Genomic DNA, 22,412 nt, shown 5'->3' on the forward strand with positions numbered 1-22,412 from the left:
CACAAACTTCAATTTAGATTTTTTTTAAGACTTTAAAGTCACAGCAGCTAAAATGGGTCAAAGAAAACTCTGTTTTACCAACAAAAAAACCCCCAAACAATTAAAAGACGACTCCTTATACCTGCTATAAACTAAATCAGCTCATACACCCCCACATCCATCCTTTAATCCCAGTATTTTCATGGTATGTTTGGCAGGTCACATCTTCCCCTTTGATTCCGTAAGGCTTTCCTGACAACACATGTCTGTGTGTGTGCGTTTTTAGGATCCAGTCGTACCTGCGTTCATAATCTACGACAAGAAACTTCAGAGAATCAATTAGTCCAACCCTCATCCTGCGAGCGAAGACGATTGCCTCTGACTTGAGCTGCAAACACCTTCTATCAGGAGTCATTTTGCCTCCCTAACACCCGACTTCTCTTCCCTGAACCCGGATAGGTTTGACTCTAAGCTTCTACAAACTTGACAACCCAAAAGCGCTTTCCCCGTTCCTGCTCTCTGCATCTGCCTCACCGCGGCCCATCTCCCCTTTCAGCCTGTCACGAAAGAAAGCTGGATTTGTTTTCCTGCGCCGCGAATAGCAGCGCCCGTTTTATCCCCAATTAAATAAACAGTCTTTTAGAATCCACTACAGCAAAGACTCCTGTAAATAGTCGAGCTTGCGGGTGAAGCCAGTGGCTCAACATATTCTTTTGTCCTGTGGAAAATGAGCCTTTGTGCAGAATTCATTGCGGCCCTGTTGTTTTTAAATGCGGCCGCGACGCACAAAAGGAAACGTAAACCTGGCTCTCTCCTCTCCGCTAAAGTGGCTCCTTGGCTGGAACAAACACCTCATTCAGGGGTCAAATTTAATCCACCCCGCCTCGAGCTTTTGTATTCAGATTAGAGACTAAGGAGGATTTGCGGCAGCTTGAAGCCTCTTGTTAGAAGCCTGTGTTCCCCACTTAACTTGCAATTTACCTGTCACTTAAGCCCTGAGTGGAGATGGAGCTCACCTCTTCGGAAGAGGTTCAAGCTTTCTTCTCTTTTCTCAACCAACTGTATAGGAGACAGAGAGATTAGAAGAATCAAATCCAATCGGCCGTGAATAAAGCAGCAAAATAAAACAAACTTGTGAGGCTGGTGAATAAAACTTTACAGTCCAACAAAGGTTCTAGTCCAAAGGTTCTAGTTCTAGACAGCTACATGACACTTTTTCGAATGTGCTATTGTAATGATCAGCACGGCGATGTGCTGTTATGTGTTTGTGAACAAACTGTGTGTTTGATCATCACTGCGCTTTTGTGTTAAATGTACGCTCCAAGGAGGTGCTTTTGACCTGCACTTGGCAAAATCAATCCCCAGCATGGGTCTAAAGACCCCTTGGGGAGCTAAAGTGATATAGTGCAGATAAACGGGCAATTCTGGCCATATGGCATAAATATATTCAAAATTTTCACAAAAACCATAACGTCAAAACTTTACAGATATGCCTAAAATCATTCATACACTGTCAATTCCATTATTTCCCTAACCTATATCCCAATTTGCATCCTTAAGAAATAGAAATAGATTTTATTTCTATTTACATGTCAATTAGCTCATCAGGCGACTGGACTGGAAATATTCAACAAAGCAAATATGCGTAACATTGCTCAGTTTTGAATGTTGTAAGATTGTAATGTCTATTCCGTGCTGCCGCTATCATCTATTACATTAGATGAATAACCATCAATCAGAACCCATTTTCATCTTAAATATATAGGAAGAATAAGAAATTAGACTTTTTAAAATGTTGCCTGCCTGCAAAGCTTTCCATCTAAACAAAATCACTTCATGTGCCGTTTATAAATATGGATTATTATCTAGGAGTTCAATATATATTTCCTGCCCTGGTTGGAACCCCCATCTCAGGACTCCCATGGCACCTCTGCGTTCCTTTCCATGAAATGATTTTGTAAATTTGTGAGGCCTCGGGGCCACAGTGAACCGGGTCGTTCTCAGAACTGGATAATTGACTCTTTTTCCTTGATAATTCATAGCTTGCATGTCAACTTACACGTCAGCAATAGAGCCTTTGGCCCCTCTTACACGCCCCCCCCCCCCCTCGAGGAGTGAGAGAGACGCTACAAGAGAAATAAACAAGCTTTATGAATGAATTACAAGCACAAAATATCTCGATCAGCTCCTTTCATTACAAATTATATAAATTGCTTGTTAAGAGGAGATGATAGGCTAATGGGACGAATGATTAGACCAATGAGATGATGTCTTTTTTTGGTTTAATCAAAAACAACCCAAAGTCTTCAATATTTCCCTTTTTAGGAATGAGATTATCATTATAATAAAAGGAAAAGACATCATTTGTTATGACAATAGGCATGTCAGATACTACTGTTTCTTTACGCATTGAATTGTACGCTCATCACAGAACCAGTAGAAAATGGATTAACTCTTTTTCTTTGTTGAAATTCAGTCTTAAAAAGGATTATAGCAGAAACGCAGGAGGAAATTTACATTAAATTGGTCCACATTCTACAATGCTATTTTCTCTGTGCAAATATGTATTGCAGAAGCCTATAAATGAAACAAAACTCTAATAAATATGTTGCTTCTTCATTTATTAAAATATTTAAACAAAATAATAATAAATAACATTCTTACAGTTTAAAGTTATAGGCTATAGCATTGCAAAAAGAACCTTCATATGTGTCGCATATCACTCTGAAATGAATGCTTGGTCAGAATGGACTGGATGATATATTACACAGAGCTTCAAACTGACTTCATTCTGAAACTTCATTATTTTTCTATTGTACAGACAGTCTGCTTGTGCTGGGAGCGGGTCTATAGAGAGATGTGTTGACACCCAGACGAGGCCAAGCAGAAAAAGTTTAGGAAAACCTTTTTTTTTCAAAGATGATTTCTTGCTTTTAACTCTGTAAAGACTTCACTACAAAACAGAATAAGAACAATCATATTAATGCAACACAACTACATGGCTTCAAATTTCAAAGCTGCTAATAACAAAATTTACTGTATATGATATGCATTGCATACTTTAGCACAAAGAGACATACTGTACTTTATTAAGATTAGATTTAAATTATACCTAATTATTGCCTAAATGCTGTCTAATGCTATTATTATTGTAAATTATATTGTATTTAATATTAAAAACTGCGCTGATTGCAGTTTATTATTTTTCAGTGCAATCTTTCATTTATCAGATTCTACAAACATCAAATAAAAGGAATTATTCATTCCTTTTATTCAAAGTTAAAGTTTGGAGAGATTTTGATTTAGCTGAAACTGTTAAATTTGTTTCCAACACAGTCAATAGCAGCACAGTTCAGTTTCATACGCCCTCTAATGGCTGTATGTTAGAACTAAAAACATAAAAACACAATGTTGTGCTGCCCTCTCATGGCACATAAGTATAAACGACAAAGTGACAAAAAGGAAAATGCTGTGCTATACCAACTGAGCTACAGGGGCAGTTGACAACAAAATAATAAACCAAGTGATGTTTATATATTATATATTTACTAAGACTAATCTAATGTTTTGATTTTGACACTTGGTAGTTATTAGTATTTTCACATATATGCAATACTTGTTTAATAATCTTTTATGGATTTGGAGTAATTAAATAAAGTTGAAATAAAGTTAAAGTTGCTACTTTCAAGAGAATTTTGGATCTTCACCTGTGGAGCCTTAGGCAGAACGTAGCCTATACTGTACACATGACACTGAGTGAATCTGTAGACATCTCACATATGTTGAAGTCTGGCTTATTAAAACGACCCACTGGCCCTCTGGGCTACAGCTGTTTTCTTATTAATATTGGGGCTTATGCATATTTTCTGCACAGATTGTACTTTTCCGAAACTCAGAATTTATTTTAAAAAGATCTTTATTTAAAATCCAAATTAAGAACAGATCGCTGAAAACTGAGTTTATACTTTAAGTGATAGTCTACCCAAAAGAAGATCTTTTGAAGAATGTTTTGTGTCCATACAATAGAAGTGAATGGGGGCCAGTGATGTTTGGTTACCAATTTGCTTCAAAATATCTTCTTTTGTGCTCTGCAGAAGAAAGTCACAAAGGTTTGAAATGAAAAAAAGGGTGCGTAAATGACGACAGAATTGTCATTTTTGGGTGAACTATCACTTTAACTCAGACACTCAGAATAGTGTCTGGGACCTAAAAAATGGTTTGTGATCACATGGCAGTGTTTCTGTGAAGCAGGGTTGTATAATATGATTTCCTTCTGCATTCATGTTTTTCTGATTAATGAATCCATCTATGGGTTTGAAGATCCTACACCAAAATGACGAAACCAAGGTTTAGCGTACACTTCACTAGTACTTACATTAGGTCTCTCTGGATCTCTCTTCATTGGGAAACGACTTTGTCTGTACTCTATGATATCATCTCTGTTGTGATTTAATGCATACCCAACTATGAAGCAGATACAGAGATGGGGTGGAAGAACAGGCAGGAGACAATATGATGATAGAAGTTTATTGAATAATCTTAGTTGCGTTTCAATGCTCAGATTTACAGGTTTTATTATACCAGGCATTAAGACGGTGTAAAATTACTACTTCACAACATAGTGGAAAGGCGGCATTCTCCATAAGGCTTGAAATGCTCTGCAACCTCCTTGAGCGCTCGAAATCTGTGTAAACAAAACAAAAAAGTAAGGAAGGAATAGTTTCTTTTTAGAAAACAAATTTAGTTTATCCAAATATGTTGGAATTGGATCATAATTAGGCTCTTTTTTACTTTTTTACTTAAGTCCTCGGGTTTGACTCGTTCGTTCACGACGTGACAGCTTCGTAAGCTAAACCAGTCAGAGCCGGAAAGAGAATTGATTAGTTCACCTCTTGAGTCTTCGGGTTCGAGTCGTTCGTTCATCACGTGACAGCCCTTTACCAATGCCGTCTGAGCCGGAAAGAGAATTGATTAGTTCACCTCCCGAGTCTTCGGGTTTGAGTCGTTCGTTCTTTTGTCACAGGACCCATAGAATGTTGCGCAATGCGCATGCGCGACTGGACGAATCACTCCCCGAGACGACTCGTTCTTCCCGAGTCACATTAAAGATTCGTTCAAAATGAACGAATCGTTCAAGAACGACCCATCACTAATGCTCAGACAAACTGCTCAAGTGCCTCTGATGAAACTGTGTGCACTCTAAACTTACTCAACAATCATTTATTTAACCCTCCACATAATTGTATTAACCCTTCACTGTATGGTTTACTAGGTTTGAAATACGCTCGTAAAATCAATGTGAATAGAAACGACGGTTGTTTGTCATGTTTGGCTTGAAAACGGAGACACTACAACAAACTAACCACACATAACCACAGTCCCAACAGCAACGCGTTTTCAAGACTGGTCACGCGATGTCACCGCATCACTTACCTTTGCTACGGCGTAACACTGAACCTTTTCAAATTGATGTATTTTAGTATATTTTCGTTCATTTGTGGATTTTTGAGGTAAGTAAACCAGATAAACACCATGTGAATAATGTCTGAACCGTTAAAAAACGCAGCGCTGTTGCTGACCCGTCATCGGCGCGTGACATCAAAATACCGCGAGAGCAGACTGCTCATTATGCGTTTGCCTTGCTCTCGCGGTACTTGATATCACGTTGATCTGTATGTGTTTCCTATTTTTAAAATAAAATTAAACGAATATCTAAACTATTTAAATGAAAGGTGGTGAACCAAATAAAAACGAATTCATTATCATGTTTATGATTAGCATTTATATACATTAAATAATAACAAATATTACGTTCAATATTGGGGAGGTGAGTTTGAGTTAAGGGAGGGGGCGGTGGAGCTCTGGATAATTAGTTAAACTTTATTTCCCTCTGGATGGCAGCATCCAGCAGATGTATTTCACACATGTTAAATATAGGACTCGCATTACTCACGGACTCACATTTGCACACGTGTAAATGTATGTACAAGCCGATGCGCATTCATGGCATCTTTTTATTGTATGAAGAGCACAGAATCAAAGAAGAGGAGTGCCAGGAGTATTTGATCTCTCTTGTTCTGCTGTTGGATTTATGCTGTCACATACAGTAAGTACAAGTTTAATCAAGTGCTTGTTTTATTTAGGGATGTTTAAGCACAGTTAATAGGTGAATATGTCATTATTAATATCTCAAGATGAGTCACTTTGTTTCTACATGAGATGACGGCTACTGTAAAAGTAGCCTACAGATTGTGGTCTTAAAAGTATTTGTCTTCTAGGATAACCTAATTGATTTAGTTGATTCATTGATGTTAAATTATGTTTTGATGAGAATAATAAATCTGTTGGTAATACAAGTATCACACTTTAGTCATGATTTAAGACAAACCACCAACCTACTATTAAAAAAGGTTATTTGGGGTATTGAGAATTGACACTTAATGGTTTAAAAGTAGCAATGCACATAATTCATATGTAAATCATTATTCATTAATCTAGTGTGTGTGTGTTGTCTAGTGATGGTGCAGTTGTGTGTGCGTTGGCTGGTTCTTCTGTTTGGGCTGCAGTTTGCTTTGTCGCAGCTGGATGATCTTGATGAAGATTCAGAAAGAAAGGGGAACAGAAGAAGCAAAAATAAACCTATCACCTCTAATGTCATCCCAAAAAACAACGGTAAATAATCACAGTAGCCAGCTTGCTTACAACATATTTTTTCTATACCATCTTTTCAAATATTTTGATCAGGTTGCTCAACCCCCTGTCGCCCCACAAGCTTCTGGGTTTGATATAAATGTCTCTCGTTGTCCCCGGGCAGTGACAGTTTCTTCTCCTTCATAAAGGTGATTTACTGGAGATTGGGCTCACATATAGATGGATCTCTTAACTTTACATTTGTGTTTGGCAAGCACTTGGTATTTACTATGTCTTAAACAGCTATCAAAGGATGTGAATTGAATACCAGTCACTGGCTGTCCTTCCATATCTGAACGTTGAAGGTGTACTAGAAGGTCACAGTTTAGTCACAACATCCCAAAACTATCCGTTGTATTATTTTGGTGAGGTTAGGGTTACTTTTGTATTCTTGCCGAAGTCTCACCCCAAAAAATGAGACATGTCATTACAAACCCATAGCCTTTTATGTAAAGTAGTATTTTGTTTATACAATAACAACAGTTATAGTGATTTCATTTGTCAAGATCAAAAAACAAAAAGTCATACATTATTCGTTGTGCTCTGTATGACAAACAAGCCAAAGTTAAGACAAAGATTTAGTCATTATTCACAAAACAAATCAAATATGGTGGCAAGTTTGCGCATGAGAATCTGTAACACTTGATAGGTTGATGTTCCAACCTGATGCGTCTGAAGGCAATTCGATTTGAAATCTGCAAAGAAGGGACAACATTTTATATTGCTTGGACCACATCAGGGTGAGTAAATACTGACCATCTAAATTTCTTTGTCGTGGTCTCTCATTTTAGACGGGGATTGTAATTTGGAGCTGGCGTTCTTAGTGGACAGCTCGGAGAGCGCCAAAGACAACCACGCTCAGGAGAAGCGCTTTGTTACCGATCTTGTGGACCGGATCCAGAACATTCGTCTTCAAACCGAGCAGAGCCTGAACTTCAGAACTGCCCTCCTGCAGTACAGCAGTCACGTGATCACTGAGCAATCCTTTAAGGATTGGAAGGGTGTGCCCACCTTTCATGACCGCATCGCACCCATTCCATACATAGGGCATGGCACCTACACCACCTATGCCATCACCAACCTCACGCGTATCTACCTGGAGGAATCTGGCCCTGGCACAGTGAAGATAGCCATCCTGCTGTACGACGGCGTGTCTCATCCAAAAAATCCTGACATATTCTCCGCTTTGGCTGATGCTAAGAACCAGGGGATTAAATTCTTCACAGTAAGTTTCACACCTGCTGCCAATGTGGAACAGTTGCGTCAACTGGCCAGTTCTCCATCCGCCCGCTTCGTACACAACCTACAGGACAAGGCTGTTGTGGACAAGATAGTCAAAGAAATTGTGAGTCTTTGTCTTTTTCCAAAACACAATTAAGCTCTCTTTAACATAGCATTTGTTTTTCCTAGATAGCAATGTGTTGACTGGAGTCTTTTGCTTCTAAATGTACCTCCTGAGAAGACGAGCCAAGTGTAATTTCACATGTCTCTTGTAGAGTTTCTGAATAGATCTCAATAATGTATTTTTATTTTCTATAGGCATTTAAGAAAAAACAAGTTTCTGAGTTCTTAAATACCAAGTATCATGAATACACATACTCTTAACAATAGCTTGAATGCACTATAAATCACATTGGATTTAAAGCATCTGCCAAACACTATTTTGTGGTAAACTAAAAACTAATACAAACCAAAAGCAATATTTTGAAGATGAACTGCATGCAATGAGCTTTACTGCTTGTTTTCTATGGCCAAAAATAAGTCTTTTATGGCACACAGCTGTGGATAAGTTATGTTTTAACCCAATGGGAATGTTTGCAAGCTGTGAAAACCTTTGATTTTTGGAAAACAACTTGAAAGTGTATATGTGATGCTTCATTTGGAGGTCAGATTGTGCACAAATGGAGGATTGAAGGAATTTTTGGTGCTACCTGAGAACATGCACTCTTAAGTATCCGGTAACTATGGAAATGTCTTATCTTTTTATCTGTCCTGAGGTAATGGAAAAACCTAATGAACTTATGAATGAACTTGAGCGGAGGATGAGGTTAGGGTACAATAACTAACGGTTGAAATGCTTACTGTAAGGTTGCATAAATTCATGAAGTTAGCAGGTTCAGGTCTGGCTTATGTCTTTTTGTATTTTGCTGTTTCTCCAAACTTGGCCCATTATTTTCTGTCGTCTTTCTACTTTACATCCTAAAGTGGTCAAGCCTCAATAAAAAAATTCAAATCCATTGAAATACACAGGTGAAAAAGTCCAGACTGGTTTATGTTGGTGCTGGTCTAGTTGGTAAACCTGCTAAAGTAAGCAGTTGATGCTATACTGTACAAATGTATTTAAATTTTATAAAATTGAAATAATAAAATTATAATTTGGAATTTTTTTTACATACAATCAAATAGTTATTTCAGTCGTTTCAACTTACTGTACGTTAACTTTTCTTAACTTATTTTGTTGAAGCAATATGAAAATAGTAAGTTGAAATGACTTGTAAAGACAATTTGACTAAACTTAAAAATGTAGTGTAAATACAGTGTAATCACCTGCCGTATTCTCCCTGATTTGAATGATTGGTGAACTACTTAAGAAAACTATGACATTTCTTGGCTTGATAGCATTTAAGGACAAAATTTGGATAAGCAAGGAGTGCAAGATGCATCATTTAAAGGTCCAATGTGTCATTTTTTGGAGGATCTATTGAAATGCAATATACTATGTCTTAGGTGTAAAAAGACCTTAAGCGTTCATTTGGCAAAGAAGCGAAAATGTGACAACATCTTCGTCCTGTGTCAGCCACCTTAGTGCTTCGAAAGGGAGGGGTGGAGTGAGCAGTTGGTTGCAGTTTGCAACTTCTCCACTAGATGCCACTAAATTTCATACAGTGGACTTTTAATAATGTTGGTTTGTTTTCCCAAAAGCAAGGTCTATGTCTATGTCTGAGGCTATTGTTCTTGTATGCATTTGTTCCTGACCAGATGTGTGCCACATCTTTACACATCTGTTCCTTATATTGTTTTATTAGAAATTCTCTGACAGTTCCGTATAACCTCACACAACATTTTGAGCATTGTATCCTGCTGGAAGACAGTAGACAGAACCGCCGACTCTCAGCAGGTCTGGAGTGGAATGAGAGGTAGTCTGGTGATGTGACCTTTCTGTGTCTCACATCACACAGCATCTGCATATGGTCAGGAAACCTTTATGACTGAACGCTGGCCAGCTCTGCCGTGCCTTGCTGTTCCTTCTGATCTCTGATAATGGAAAGCAGATCGCGGAGAAAGTTTGGCTTAAGTGTTGTGATAAGTTTTCCGAATAAGCATCCCTTTTATCGAGGGCTGTCAAAGGAGCAGACAGGAGACCTTTAGGAATTTCTGTTGAGTTGATCATTTTGTGGTATTTGACAAGAAAAACGACGCACAGGAATTTTTGTGTTACCTTTTTTTCCAGCCGGTTTGCTTGAATTTGAGCAGAATAATTTCGGGAACAGCTGTTGCTCATTGACTTTAGGGTGATATGAGCAGCATGATTCTGCATGCAGGAGGAATATGTCTCCTGGGCGTCTGCACGCTACAGCTCTGAAGAATCTGTTGATGCAGGCGCTTGATACAAAGACAAGAAAAACACAATCAAGATGTTTAATCACAGGCCCTGAGCTCCCCATGTGCCGTGCGCTTTAAACCATGCACTTAAATCGTGAAAATAGGGCCCTCTATGTTTATCAAGTGGTTATATAAATGTTACATTTCAAATAGGCAATACACTTTTCGATTGTGTGTTTATGTCAGATGTGTGTGGTTAATAGTCAAGCTTAAGGTCAGTTTATGGTTCTGCGTAGGACCTACGCCGTAACCTACGCAGAGCCGCGTACCCTGTGCGTACCCTACGCCGTAGCCTGACGCGCACCTCTCCAAAAATGTAACAACGCGTCAACTCAACGCGGACCCTACGCGGACCGCAAGCGCTGTGATTGGTCGGTTTGGCAGCATCGTACTTCCTTCTACGCATTTCCGGCATCTTCTTCTCTGGTGTCTTCTTCCGGCAAGTTCAGAGTCCACAAAAGAACAACATGGTGAGCATCGACATCGACCAAGTTACTGAGCGTCTGATTGAAGAGGTTCGGAAATACACGCATCTGTATGACTCCTCTTCGGCGGACTATAAAGACTGTCAGATGGCGGCGAATTCTTGGAGAGAGATTTCCTCTAACGTCGGTTTGGCTTCCATTGTCGTTTGCAAACACTAGCATACACACACACAAAACATCGGCGAAGAAGAGCAAACCCATGAAAACACAAAGAGCCAACTAGCGTTTCGGCGGTGTAATTGCAGTATGACGCATACTCTCAACGCAGAACCATAAATGTTCACGACGGCGTCGTCTACGTACGTAGGCTACTAAGCCGTATGTTACGGCGTAGGTCCTACGCAGAACCATAAACTGACCTTTATAGTGAAATTCCTTGTTATGGTTCTCTGTGATCTGTTTGAGTGTTAGGATGCATCTGTCTGTCATCAGTATGCTTCAAATGAAAAATGATCTTGGCATGTGTTTTAAATATATGTTGACTTTTTTTTTAGACACATTTAGAATCATTTCACACATTGTACTTAGAGACTCAGAAATGTCCCAAAATGTGCTTCCAATGAAGAAAATCTGAAATCAGAAGTTGGATTCCATATGAACACATCAAATTTCTTGTTAAATTCTCTGTTACTTATAAAAAAACTCATTTTCACCGTTTACATAAATATAGTATACAGTATATGTAACATTTAGGCTATGTGTGCACCAGTCCAGAGTTTTACTGTAATAAATAATTGTTCAATCCAAAGTTATAATAGTTTTGCTTTTAGTTTTGTTTAGTTTTATTAATATTTTAAATGAGCTTTTATCTTTAATTTTATGATTTTAGCAAGTTTGCTTTATGCTTAAAATTACTTTTTTATTTTTTATGAAAATTTTCTTTATTATTATAATTTTCTGCTTTAAACTTATTTCAGTTTATTTCTGAGGCAACATTTCTATTTTTCATTAGTTTTTCCAATAATTTTTAGGCCAATATTTTATTTTATTTCAACAAACAGAAACCTTTTCAAAGTTTTAATTTAAGGAAACTAAAATAACCAATCATTGAATGCAGTGGCTTGACGGATTCTAAGTTCAGTTATTTGAAAAAAATGTGTGAATTTCTTTTGCTCTTGTACATATTGTAATTTTGCCTTTTTCACTCTTTTCCCTCCTAGACCGAAGTGGTGAATGATTTGGTAAGTGTTTATTAAACAAAATTCATATAGGCAAGATTATTTAGAAGAGAAGAGAATTTGTCATCTAAAGCTTGTGTGTGTTTGTGTATGTTCCAACAGTGCCCACTTTCACCAAAATGCACTTGTGAGAAAGGAGAAAAGGGGGCCGGTGGACCTGCTGTAAGTACTCAATGTTTAAAAAAAAAATTACATACACAACCTTTATAACTGTGCTGTGGATATTAAATGTGTAAATGTTATATAGTCAATGCTACAGATATTGTTATATATTTTAAAAAGTCAAATACTACATTTCTGTTATTTACTCTACCTCATCTTCCTCAATATTTGCCGTGGAACACCAACAATCTTCTCATAGCTCTTTTCCACAATTCATACTGACCACATCTGTCAAGTTTAGAGAAATTGAACACAGAGAAAAAGCTAATTTGTATTCTGTTGTCACACTTTGTGCAAGGAACACCCACATTTTAGGTGACTGAGCTGTGTTTGTGTGTAAAAAAAGCTTACAGATCATTCATTTCGATTTCCATTAAGTATTCCTTTAATAGAATTGTGTTTTAACATCAATGGGAATGACTCTGTTTCACAGAGAATAGTCATATTTGGATTTGTTTATGTGGTTTAAAGAGTTATTTTGAAGTAATTGTGTGCTTTAAAAACTTTTGCCTAGAGCACAGTCTATAAATTCCTTAGATTTGAGCTGCTGCTCGTTTTCTGCCAGCAGCTGGAACTTAATTATTAATGAAAGTGAAATAGAGTTAACTAAGTCAAGGGTTTTAACAAAACAGTTTTGACACCACAGGGTTATTTTCTATCTGTGATTAAATAAAATAACGGCTGCAGACTTGCTATAGAAATAAATAAACGTAATGCGGAGGTTTTACATTTTTCTATGTCATACCACTTTCAACAAACCCTTTGATTTCTAAACTAAAACTGATTTCTAAACAGTGGTGTGGCAGGAGCTTGTTCATCTACTCCTGCCAATCATAACAAATTTATGTATTTTGGGGTGTATATAGCATCTAGTCTCAGTGTTGGGAGTAATGCTTTACAAAAGTAATGCATTACAGTAACAGATTACTTTTTGCTGTAACGCAGTAGTGTAAGGCATTACTAATCAATATTCAGTAATATTTTACTCGGTACATGTTCAGTAATGCTTGCCTTACAACAAACTTTTCGCCCGAGAGACATTAACAAATCAAATCGCAATTAAGTTCTATTTCCTGTTCGTGAATAGACGTGTGTGGTTTCATTCATCTCCCTCTGGCTGGTGGAACTTTGTATTTTGTATTGTAACGCTGCATGATTTCAGTCTCTGAGCTCGAGGTTTGAGGCTATTGGCCCTGCCCAGTTCGCTGTAAGCCCTAGCGCCAGTGTTGCCAGGGTCGCGGTTTTCCCGCACAATTGGGCTATTTTGAAAATGCAGTTGCGGGAAAAATTATGGAGCCGCGCGCGGGTTGCGGGTTTTTGGGCTACTTTCATAATGTACTGCAGCCGCCAAAATGTTTATTTATATTCTAAGGATAAATGTTAATTGATGAGATTCTTAATGTGTATTCATACTCAGATGAATACCTGGCAACTCCAGGGCCGGCCCGTTCTCAAAAGTGTGGGGAACGAGCGTCTGACAGGCAGGCTACAGTACAGGGAGGGACGCGGGAGCTCAGCTCAACCAAAGAGGAAAATATAGCGGTGGTATTAGACAATGCGTCCGAATGATGCTTTTACCGATGTTTTGTAAGGTGCATGACACGTTGCACAATGAAAGAAATCACTCGTTAATATTAACACTCGTTAACACACCAAATATCACGTTTGAGCAGCTTTAAGCAGTCTAGAACAACTAAAACATTGACGTGCTTGTACACATTATACATATGCAATATATTTAACCATGCTTATTTCTTAAGCAAGTTTTTGCATGTCTTACGAAGAGAAAACACGTTTCTCGTCCATTTCCGTGCGTGGCCTCGAGCACACATGGGATCTTTTTTAAAGGGACACTCCACACAAAAACGAAAATTCTGTTATGGATTACTCACCCTCTAGTTGTTCCAAACCTGTATAAATTTCTTTGTTCGGTTGAACACAAAGATATTTGGTAGAATGTTAGCAACTGAAAATTCTTTGGCATCATTGACTACCGTAGCAGAAAAAAATATATAATGGTAGTCAAAGGTGACCCAGAATTGTTTGCTTTAATAAATCCCCCAAAACATCTTTTGAGTTCATCAGAACAAAAAATATATACAATACCTAGGAAACCATTCAGATAAGTAAATATAGCAATATAAACCTCTTTTGGCAGTTGTTAACTTTGATTTGACACCATAAAATAATTGGGCTAGTTTTCATTCCTTTTGGGCGGGTTTTGAGGGGTCATTGGGCTGCTTTCATGAAGCTAGTTAGCAAGATCCCTGTGACCAGCAGCAATGACAAGGTATGCTAACGTTTACATGATGACTAGCTAGAATTCTATATAATCTAGTTCAGTGATGGGATGGGACTATTTTGTATTTAAATACCTTTGAAAAAATTTATTGTATTTTGTATTTAAATGTGATTAATCTTTATTTTCAAACTAAAATACTTTTTGCCAATCAACCTCCTTATTAGACTGCATGGATGGGCAGTGTATTCAAATGCATCCATTTGAATTACAAAATACTATTATTTTGTAATAGTATTTTGAATTTAAATGCATTTAATCTAGTATTTTTTTGTATTTAGTTGTGTGTAGCCTAGTTAATTCAAGAAATCAGCAGTCTAAAGAGGTTGATTGGCAAAAAGTATTTTGTATTTTGAAAATACAAAAATCCAAAGATTTATTTTAGAATGTTAAGTTCTACTTCTGTAGTTATTTTGGTGAAAGTAACTCAAAAGTAATACAGGAGTCATGTAGCGTATTACAATTCTGAGACAGTAATATTGTAAGGTAAGGGATTACTTTTAAATAACAGTAACAAGTAATCTGTAACGTATTACAGTTTGGAAGTAACTTGCACAACACTGTCTAGTCTAGACCTAAATCTAAAAATATTAAAACATGTCTGCGTCACTCCAACAAATGTGTTTCTGGAGGAATATTTGAATCTTTACGCTACAGTATATCATGCCATGTCATAATTTCTTTTCCCAATTTCTTTCTTCTGCAGGGTAAAAAGGGTCGACCTGGAGATGATGGAAGCCCAGGACCCAAAGGACAGAAGGTCACAGTTTTCTTTTTTAATAAACTCATATGTTTATAAACTATTGTTGCATGTTATCTTCAAACATGATGTGCTTCTTGCAGGGGGAGAGTGGGTTCAGTGGTCTTCCCGGACGAGATGGTTCAGAGGTGAATCAGTCCTGAACATATCCCTGCAGATGCCCTGTTATATATTCATGATGATCTTGTTTGTGTAATGTGTGTCTCTCACCGTATGTTCTGTATCGGTCATCAGGGGAAACCTGGGGACAAAGGAGAGAAGGTAATCAACCTTATTATGCTCTTCTTCTTCACCATGATCCGTATCTCTATGTCTGTGTGTGATGTCTGTGGTTTTTTCTTTCTTAAGGGTGAAAGAGGAGAATGTGGAACACCAGGAATCAAAGGAGACAGAGTTAGTGAGATTTCGTCTACTGTACACTTCATCAATAATCTGCAAATGTTTGTCTGCTAATATCTGATTCTTTACAGGGTCCTGAGGGTCCCGTTGGTATCTGAGGAAGTCGAGGACTGCAGGTTTGTCTTCATGATGATCAGAATGCATTGGTGACAAAAAATAATTTTACTGTTTGTCATGAGTACTTTACCACGTTACCCTTGTGTAAAGCTTTCTTGTGTTTTTGCAGGGTTTATCTGGACCCAGTGGGGACACCGGCCCTGAGGGCCCACCTGGCAAAAAAGTGAATTTCATTTGGCAATCAAAACAGTTAAAGAGGACTTTTGCAACATGCAAATATAAGAGGCCACAGTGGGAAATATTTGGGACCAATTATTATAAACTTTGCTTCAAATTGATAGAAATATTCCTGTTGTAAAAACATAAATGCCTTTATGCGTTGGCATATAACAGAAACATTCATCTTTATTTTATTTGTTATTTTATATGTCAATTATGTTTGGTTTTCAAAACTATAAATCCTGTAGTTCTCTGTCAGTGCAGATGTGCGCTTCTAAACACTAATTATTTTTCTGGAATGTTCTTTGGACTTACTGATGGCTGTCATGTTCTAGCCGAGCAACAGATTAATGTCTGAACTTGCTGTAGCACATGTGTGTGTGACACTTGAAAGTGTTTTGCCTAATGGCTCTGAACACAGTAATTGCAGTCTTTAATTCAATATGACTGACATGAGCCATTTGTTTTCAAAGACCCCTTGTGTGCATGTGCCCAGACAGCGGTTTTGCCTAACGGCATGATATGGATTTCAGTCATGAAATGATTTTTATAATGTATATGCTTTAATTATTTTGGCATTTAACAGATGACTTTGCACCCTACCTTAGGAGTTAAGTTTCTTGCTTGAAGCAATAGCTCACACAAAAGAAAATATATCCTTTATGTTTTTGAAAAGAAGAAAGGCATACTGTACTAAATAAATGTCTATCCGTACTACATCTTAAAAGGATGGTTCGTCTTTGAAACACAAAAGACATTTTCTTCAGCATCTTCATACATAAATATTGCACCCGTTTTCATTTTGAATGTTTCTGGTTGTTCAGGGGGAGAGAGGCTTTCCCGGACCACCAGGAATCCAGGGTGAGACTGGGATTGGCCTTCCTGGACCAAAGGTAAACATGAATTGTCATGAAATCAGATGCTCCGTGTACTCATATCTGTGTTTATGAACTCATGCACGTGTGTTTTCTTGATCTGTAGGGTGATGTGGGGTTACAAGGCAGACTGGGTCCTCCCGGGCCACCTGGGCTAGGGGGGCCGGGCCTACCGGTAACAAATTAGCATCAAGAAGGACTGCATGATTTTTCATTTTCATCAATTATTACCTGATGTACATTACTCAACATTCAAAGATCTGTCCTGTTTCTGTTTGCTTTAAAGGGACCACAGGGACCTCAGGGTATACCAGGGGAGAAAGGCCCGCCAGGAGATGGGTTTCCAGGGCCAAAGGTACAAACTACAGTCAAACCAAAATTTATTCAGACACCTTCAACATTTCTCACATTATCACAGGTTTTTTGCTGTAGTTTGGAAAATGGAAATAAAATATGATAAGAACTGTGTCGGAACAAATTTATCTTGATAATGTCAGATAACTTTGATAGAAAGGTATGTTGCGTTTATGTACACAATTACCAAGCAATGTTTAGTTTTGTTCAGTCTGTGTTGTAAAAAGGTCGCATTAGGATCAGGTCAAAGTGCTTGAATAATTTTTGATCCCAAATGTTTGTCAGTTTTACTGGTAGTCCACTCACTGTGTGAAGGGTTTTTTGGGTATTATGTCACAGTTTACTTTATTTTGCTCTCCTCTCTTACATAAAGTGTTCTGCACCCACTAGTAGAAAAAATATCAAAAATGATACAGTATCTGGTGTCTGAATCATTTTTGGTTTGACTTTATAAGGAAACACTAATGTGGCTCTTCTTCAAAGATTGGCTTCTGCTCATGTTGTTTTCTGTCTATTCTCTCATGTTTGCTATCAATACAGTGTTTTCTTGCGTTGACAGGGAGAGAGGGGCCTGGAGGGGCCAAAGGGACCCAGAGGGCCACTAGGTCCAGGGATTAAAGGAGAAAAGGTAAAACATAAAGAACATTGTTAGACGACTCACTAGCAGAACACACATGCTGACTTGAGTTGTTTTCTTCTGCTGTTGGTGGTCTGATCGCAGTCGTCATACTTGTATGTGGCCCAGTTGCTGTTTGTCACTACAGGAAGATAGTCAAGACATCAGCAGGTATTAAAACAGACAACCTGCTCAATTTTAATTGCCATTTTATTATTCCTGGTTCTTTGCTTTGACACTATCTCAGGTCTTGTGCCAGCGACACCACTCGATCACAATGAAGGTACAGAGGTGAGATCTCTGACTTTTCCCTGAAAGATGCTTAAATAATGTTTGATAACAACTCACCCTATTCCAAACCGAGCTCTGATGTGAACGTGATTCTGTTTTGTTTATTTAGGATACTAATGTATATGAAAATGATCTTCAAGACACACAGAACATCAAACAGATGAAATCCAAGAAGTTGAAGTCTAAAGTCCAAAAGAGCCAATCACCTTCAGTCTATGAGAATGTAGAGCTCAAGCCGGGCCAGTCAGATGTCATCTATGGAAATCTTTGATCCGAGCATCAAGACATGAGATTCTGATAAGAGTACTGATCTAAAATGGCCAAAGTGATTCATATTTCCTACATCACATTTCCTACAAGACATTTAAATAAATCACAATGAAAACGTAAATATATTTCATTTATAAATACTTGCACATAGATGTAAACGATTAGAAACTTCCTCAAACAACCACTGGGGGCGCTATGTGGTGGTTGCACTATTTTAACTTTTTGAAAATTATTTTTAAGAATTTTAGTTTTTAATTTTGTAAATCTGGTTTCTTAGTGACTGCACCACAAACTTTCAGATCTGAAGGCACGGCCACGTATGACACTGTTGTTCTTAAAGCTGCTTGACAATGCTAGCATATCATCACAATGTAACGTCTCACTACATAAATCAATACAGTATGAATCTGGTCTTGTAATGAGTTGTGTTGATTCCTGCATCACTAGTTTCACCTAACAGAACTGCAAAAATAACTCAAGTTAATAAATCTCAACTTTTATTTTGATGTTATAATACAGATGCTTGTGATCGAACAACTGAATTACAGAGAAGCGCACAAGACATTGAATCTCTTGCTCTATTTATGGACGGTATCAAAGCAACAACCATAAGCAAACGTTACTGCGCATGCTCGCTTTTGTAGTCCAAACTTAACTTCCGGTACACATCCTCAAAGAATAGAGTCCCCACAGATTATTTCTGATGACAAGCCAAAGAAATAAGTAAATACATCGCAAGTTAAAAGTATATCTAGTCAGTATTACTGTATTTTGGGTTACCAGTAGAAAAAACATCACTTGGCTAACCTTAAATGTTATAAACTCATTCAACAAATTGTTATGTAATAAAATTAATATACAATAAAATTCTACAAATTCTTAATTATTATCAATAAAAAAATGTTTAATATAAATTAAAAAATGTGTTTGACTGGTATTGACAAGGGTCACATGTGACCGAAACGTTTGCTTGCCTTTGTCCTTTAGTAAAGCATGCTTTTTATCTCGCACTTGAATGTTTTTCCTTTTTTGAGTCCTAGTGTGCAGACCTTTATTAAGAGTTTTGGAATATGAATTAAATCAAACATAAATAGTTATAATATTATCGACTAGCCAGACCGATCAACAAGCACGAACCGGAAGTTAACTTCGGGCCAGGCGCGTGTGTCCGATGAATCAGTCTATAAGCTGTCGCAGCTATATGGAGCAGAAATACAGAACCACTTTCTGTTCGATTGATGTACAGACAGTTCATATAAAATAACACCAGCACTGTTTCTACATTATTTACTTCCTGATCTTTACTGTATGTACTCTGCATGCATCTTCAGGCTCACACAGATAAAGATAAAAAGAGGAGGAGTTTGTGGGGCTTCTGATGAGTTTGATACCACCATCAGACTTCCACCCTGTTTTCAGAAGACAATTTTAGAGACTACTGAGTGAGATTATCTGCAATCTCCTCTTATACAAACTCTCTGGAAGCTCATAATGAAGATCTGTTGTGTCGTGTGTGTATGGATCTTTCTGACAGGTCAGTTCTATTTGTTTTTAAAAGTTCAGAGAAATTCTCATTACCGTAACTATTTAAAACTGACGAACCCATAGCATGTTTTGCTAAAAAAAGCAAAGACATGATGCCTAAGCAAGTTTTTATTAATCATACGTAATAAGACATTAACGAAGTATGTTATAAGAGAAAATTATACATGTAACATTTTTTAAATGCGGAAAATTACCTGTATCGGTAATGAGCATGGAAAAAGCAGTGTACACAGCGTGATGAGAAATTATCCAGTTTTTGAGATAAAGTAATCTGTTCATTTGAAGGGTACTGGCAGATGTGTTTCTTCAAATAAAATGAAAGTTAATGTAAATATCTTTGTGTTTGTGTGTAAACAGTCCTTTAAAATGTGACACCGTGTGGACGCAGCGCGGCATGATGCGACGCGACAAGAGAACGCATTAGAACCCATTATAATTTGACATTTTGTCCACACTGGATGCGGCTCGACAATCCCATTAGAACGAGCCGTGTGTCGTGTCACATTGCGCCGGCTGCATCCGGTGTAGACACGGTGTTACGGAGGATGAGAATATCTGTCATGGACAATTATTTTTATTATACATGAATATTTTTGTCATTATTTATCATTTTAGAACATCTCGTAGAACATCCAATTGTTCTAATTTCCGAATATTCTAATTATACTCTGTTTAAATTACAACACTTAACACATTCAGACAAATTGGAAAACGTTAAAGTAATGAGAATTTCAGCAGAAAAAAGCAATCAAATAGCCGACATGAATAACTAATTCCTACGTTAAAATTATGCTTCGTTCAAGCTAGAAAATACAATTCTGTTTGTTATGATCATTTTTTGTGTTACAGAATTATATGTGTTTATAATTATAATCATTATAACAATAATCTTTAATGCCATGATGGATCAATAGTTTTGTGAGAACGACCCATTTAAGAATGACCCATTAAGTATCACTATTAAAGCCAGAAAGAACAGCCACAAAACCGATCTCAAATCTGTGCGACACGGTAAACACTAAAGTGCATGCACATAAATGGTGCAAAAGAGAGGAAGTGGTTATCAGGGTTTGAGTTTGTTCACCCGGCTCGCATCATTCAGAGACAGACCTTAAACACATTTCCCATTGTCATGAAATATATTTCACATGTATTGTGCTTTAAATTTCATGCACATTAAGCATAATGTTTCAAATGAAATGAGCTGGATAGAATTCTCTCGATCTCGTTCTATGTCCTTTCGTTTATTAACAGAAATTAGAAGTTCATCTACAAATGGAATTGAGATGCATGGATACACCGGAAAACAAGTCACCATTTCATGTCAACACAGCTGGGCTTGGAGCAACAGAAAGTACTTCTGCACACATCCATGTAAAGATGAAGATGTTCTAGTATCATCTGATCGGTCACCAAACGGGAGATTCAGTCTGAAGTATCTTGAAAAGGGAACGTTCACAGTGACCATCACTGATCTACAGGAGTCAGACTCTGGGATTTACTATTGTGGAGTGGACAGAGTTGGTGCAGACACGTATGAGAAGGTCAATCTGAGAGTATCTAAAGGTAAAAATCACACAGTGTTTCCATTCACTGTAAATAAACCGCATCACCCTGTTCATTTCCAAATTAATCGATTTGTCCCAAACATAGACACAACTCAACCACTTCCTATATCAACACGACAACAAGAATCTCAATTTGCCACATCAAGCAGAACATCCAGATCTTCAACCCTTGAACACACCACACAAGTACCTTCAGTGACAGGTAACCAAAATATTAAGTAGTGGATTACTCGGCAGAGTATTTACCCATGGTCTTCAATATTTTGTCAGTATTTCTATTTGACAAATAATTATTCAAATCAACATTTTTAGCCGAAGACGGCTGGTCATGAATATATTCAATGTGAATGACCCTCTTTGTTTTCTCAGTCTCTTCAGTGTCTGTAAACATCTCGCTGTATGCTGTTGGTGGTCTGATCGCAGTCGTCATACTTGTATGTGGCCCAGTTGCTGTTTGTCACTACAGGAAGATAATCAAGACATTAGCAGGTATTAAAACACACAACACCCTGATACATTTTAATAGCCATTGTTTTCTTTAATTCCTGGTTCTTGACTTTGACACTACCTCAGGTCTTGTGCCAGTGCCAGCAACACCAGTCGACCACAATGAAGATACAGCTGAAGAGGTGAGTTATGACTATATGTGTCTGGGAGTCATTCGCCATGACCTACCCCTGAGAGATGCCCATCCTCTATCAAACCGAGCTCTGATTGGATGTGATTCTGTTTTGTTTATTTAGGATACTAATGTATATGAAAATGATGTTCAAGACACACGGAGCAGCAAACAGATGAAATCTAAGATGTTGAAGTCTAAAGTCCCGAAGAGCCATTCACATTCAGTCTATGAGAATGTGGAGCTAAAGCCGGGACAGTCAGATGTCATTTATGGAAATCTTTGATCCGAGCATCGAGATCAGAGTAGAGAGATCTAAAATGACCAAAGTGATGCATTGAACATTTTCTACATTGACATCACATCACAGACATTTAATTAAATGAAAGTGTCTATAAAAACGATTATATCCCATTTACAAATACTTGAAATGTGAAATCCCC

At 37.6% G+C, this 22,412-nt stretch overlaps 2 protein-coding genes across 3 annotated transcripts in view; both read left to right on the forward strand.

Annotated features, from left to right (window-relative positions):
* The first annotated feature begins 5,886 nt into the window (after positions 1-5,886).
* Positions 5,887-22,412, forward strand: part of col28a2b (collagen, type XXVIII, alpha 2b) — a 36,066-nt gene continuing 19,540 nt past the window's right edge. Inside the window, 15 exon segments of the mRNA XM_057338198.1 lie at positions 5,887-6,085; positions 6,496-6,651; positions 7,461-8,014; positions 11,918-11,938; positions 12,038-12,097; positions 15,103-15,156; positions 15,240-15,284; positions 15,391-15,417; positions 15,505-15,549; positions 15,627-15,671; positions 15,782-15,835; positions 16,656-16,724; positions 16,813-16,881; positions 16,993-17,061; positions 17,620-17,688. Coding sequence (XP_057194181.1) covers position 6,085; positions 6,496-6,651; positions 7,461-8,014; positions 11,918-11,938; positions 12,038-12,097; positions 15,103-15,156; positions 15,240-15,284; positions 15,391-15,417; positions 15,505-15,549; positions 15,627-15,671; positions 15,782-15,835; positions 16,656-16,724; positions 16,813-16,881; positions 16,993-17,061; positions 17,620-17,688 — 1,338 coding nt within the window. The 5' untranslated portion in view covers positions 5,887-6,084.
* LOC130556869 (CMRF35-like molecule 5) lies at positions 17,770-22,378 on the forward strand. Of its 2 annotated transcripts, XM_057338197.1 has the most exons (9): positions 17,770-17,847; positions 17,924-17,967; positions 18,077-18,353; positions 19,569-19,771; positions 21,037-21,348; positions 21,436-21,552; positions 21,720-21,839; positions 21,924-21,979; positions 22,094-22,378. In XM_057338197.1, exons 4-9 carry the CDS (start codon positions 19,729-19,731, stop codon positions 22,253-22,255), a joined length of 810 nt encoding a protein of 269 aa, XP_057194180.1. In that variant the 5' UTR covers positions 17,770-17,847; positions 17,924-17,967; positions 18,077-18,353; positions 19,569-19,728; the 3' UTR covers positions 22,256-22,378. The 2 variants fall into 2 exon arrangements, with proteins under 2 accessions (XP_057194180.1, XP_057194179.1); XM_057338196.1 differs by having other exon boundaries at positions 17,813-17,967.

Source organism: Triplophysa rosa, linkage group LG7, assembly GCF_024868665.1.
Source record: "Triplophysa rosa linkage group LG7, Trosa_1v2, whole genome shotgun sequence".
NCBI lineage: Eukaryota > Metazoa > Chordata > Actinopteri > Cypriniformes > Nemacheilidae > Triplophysa > Triplophysa rosa.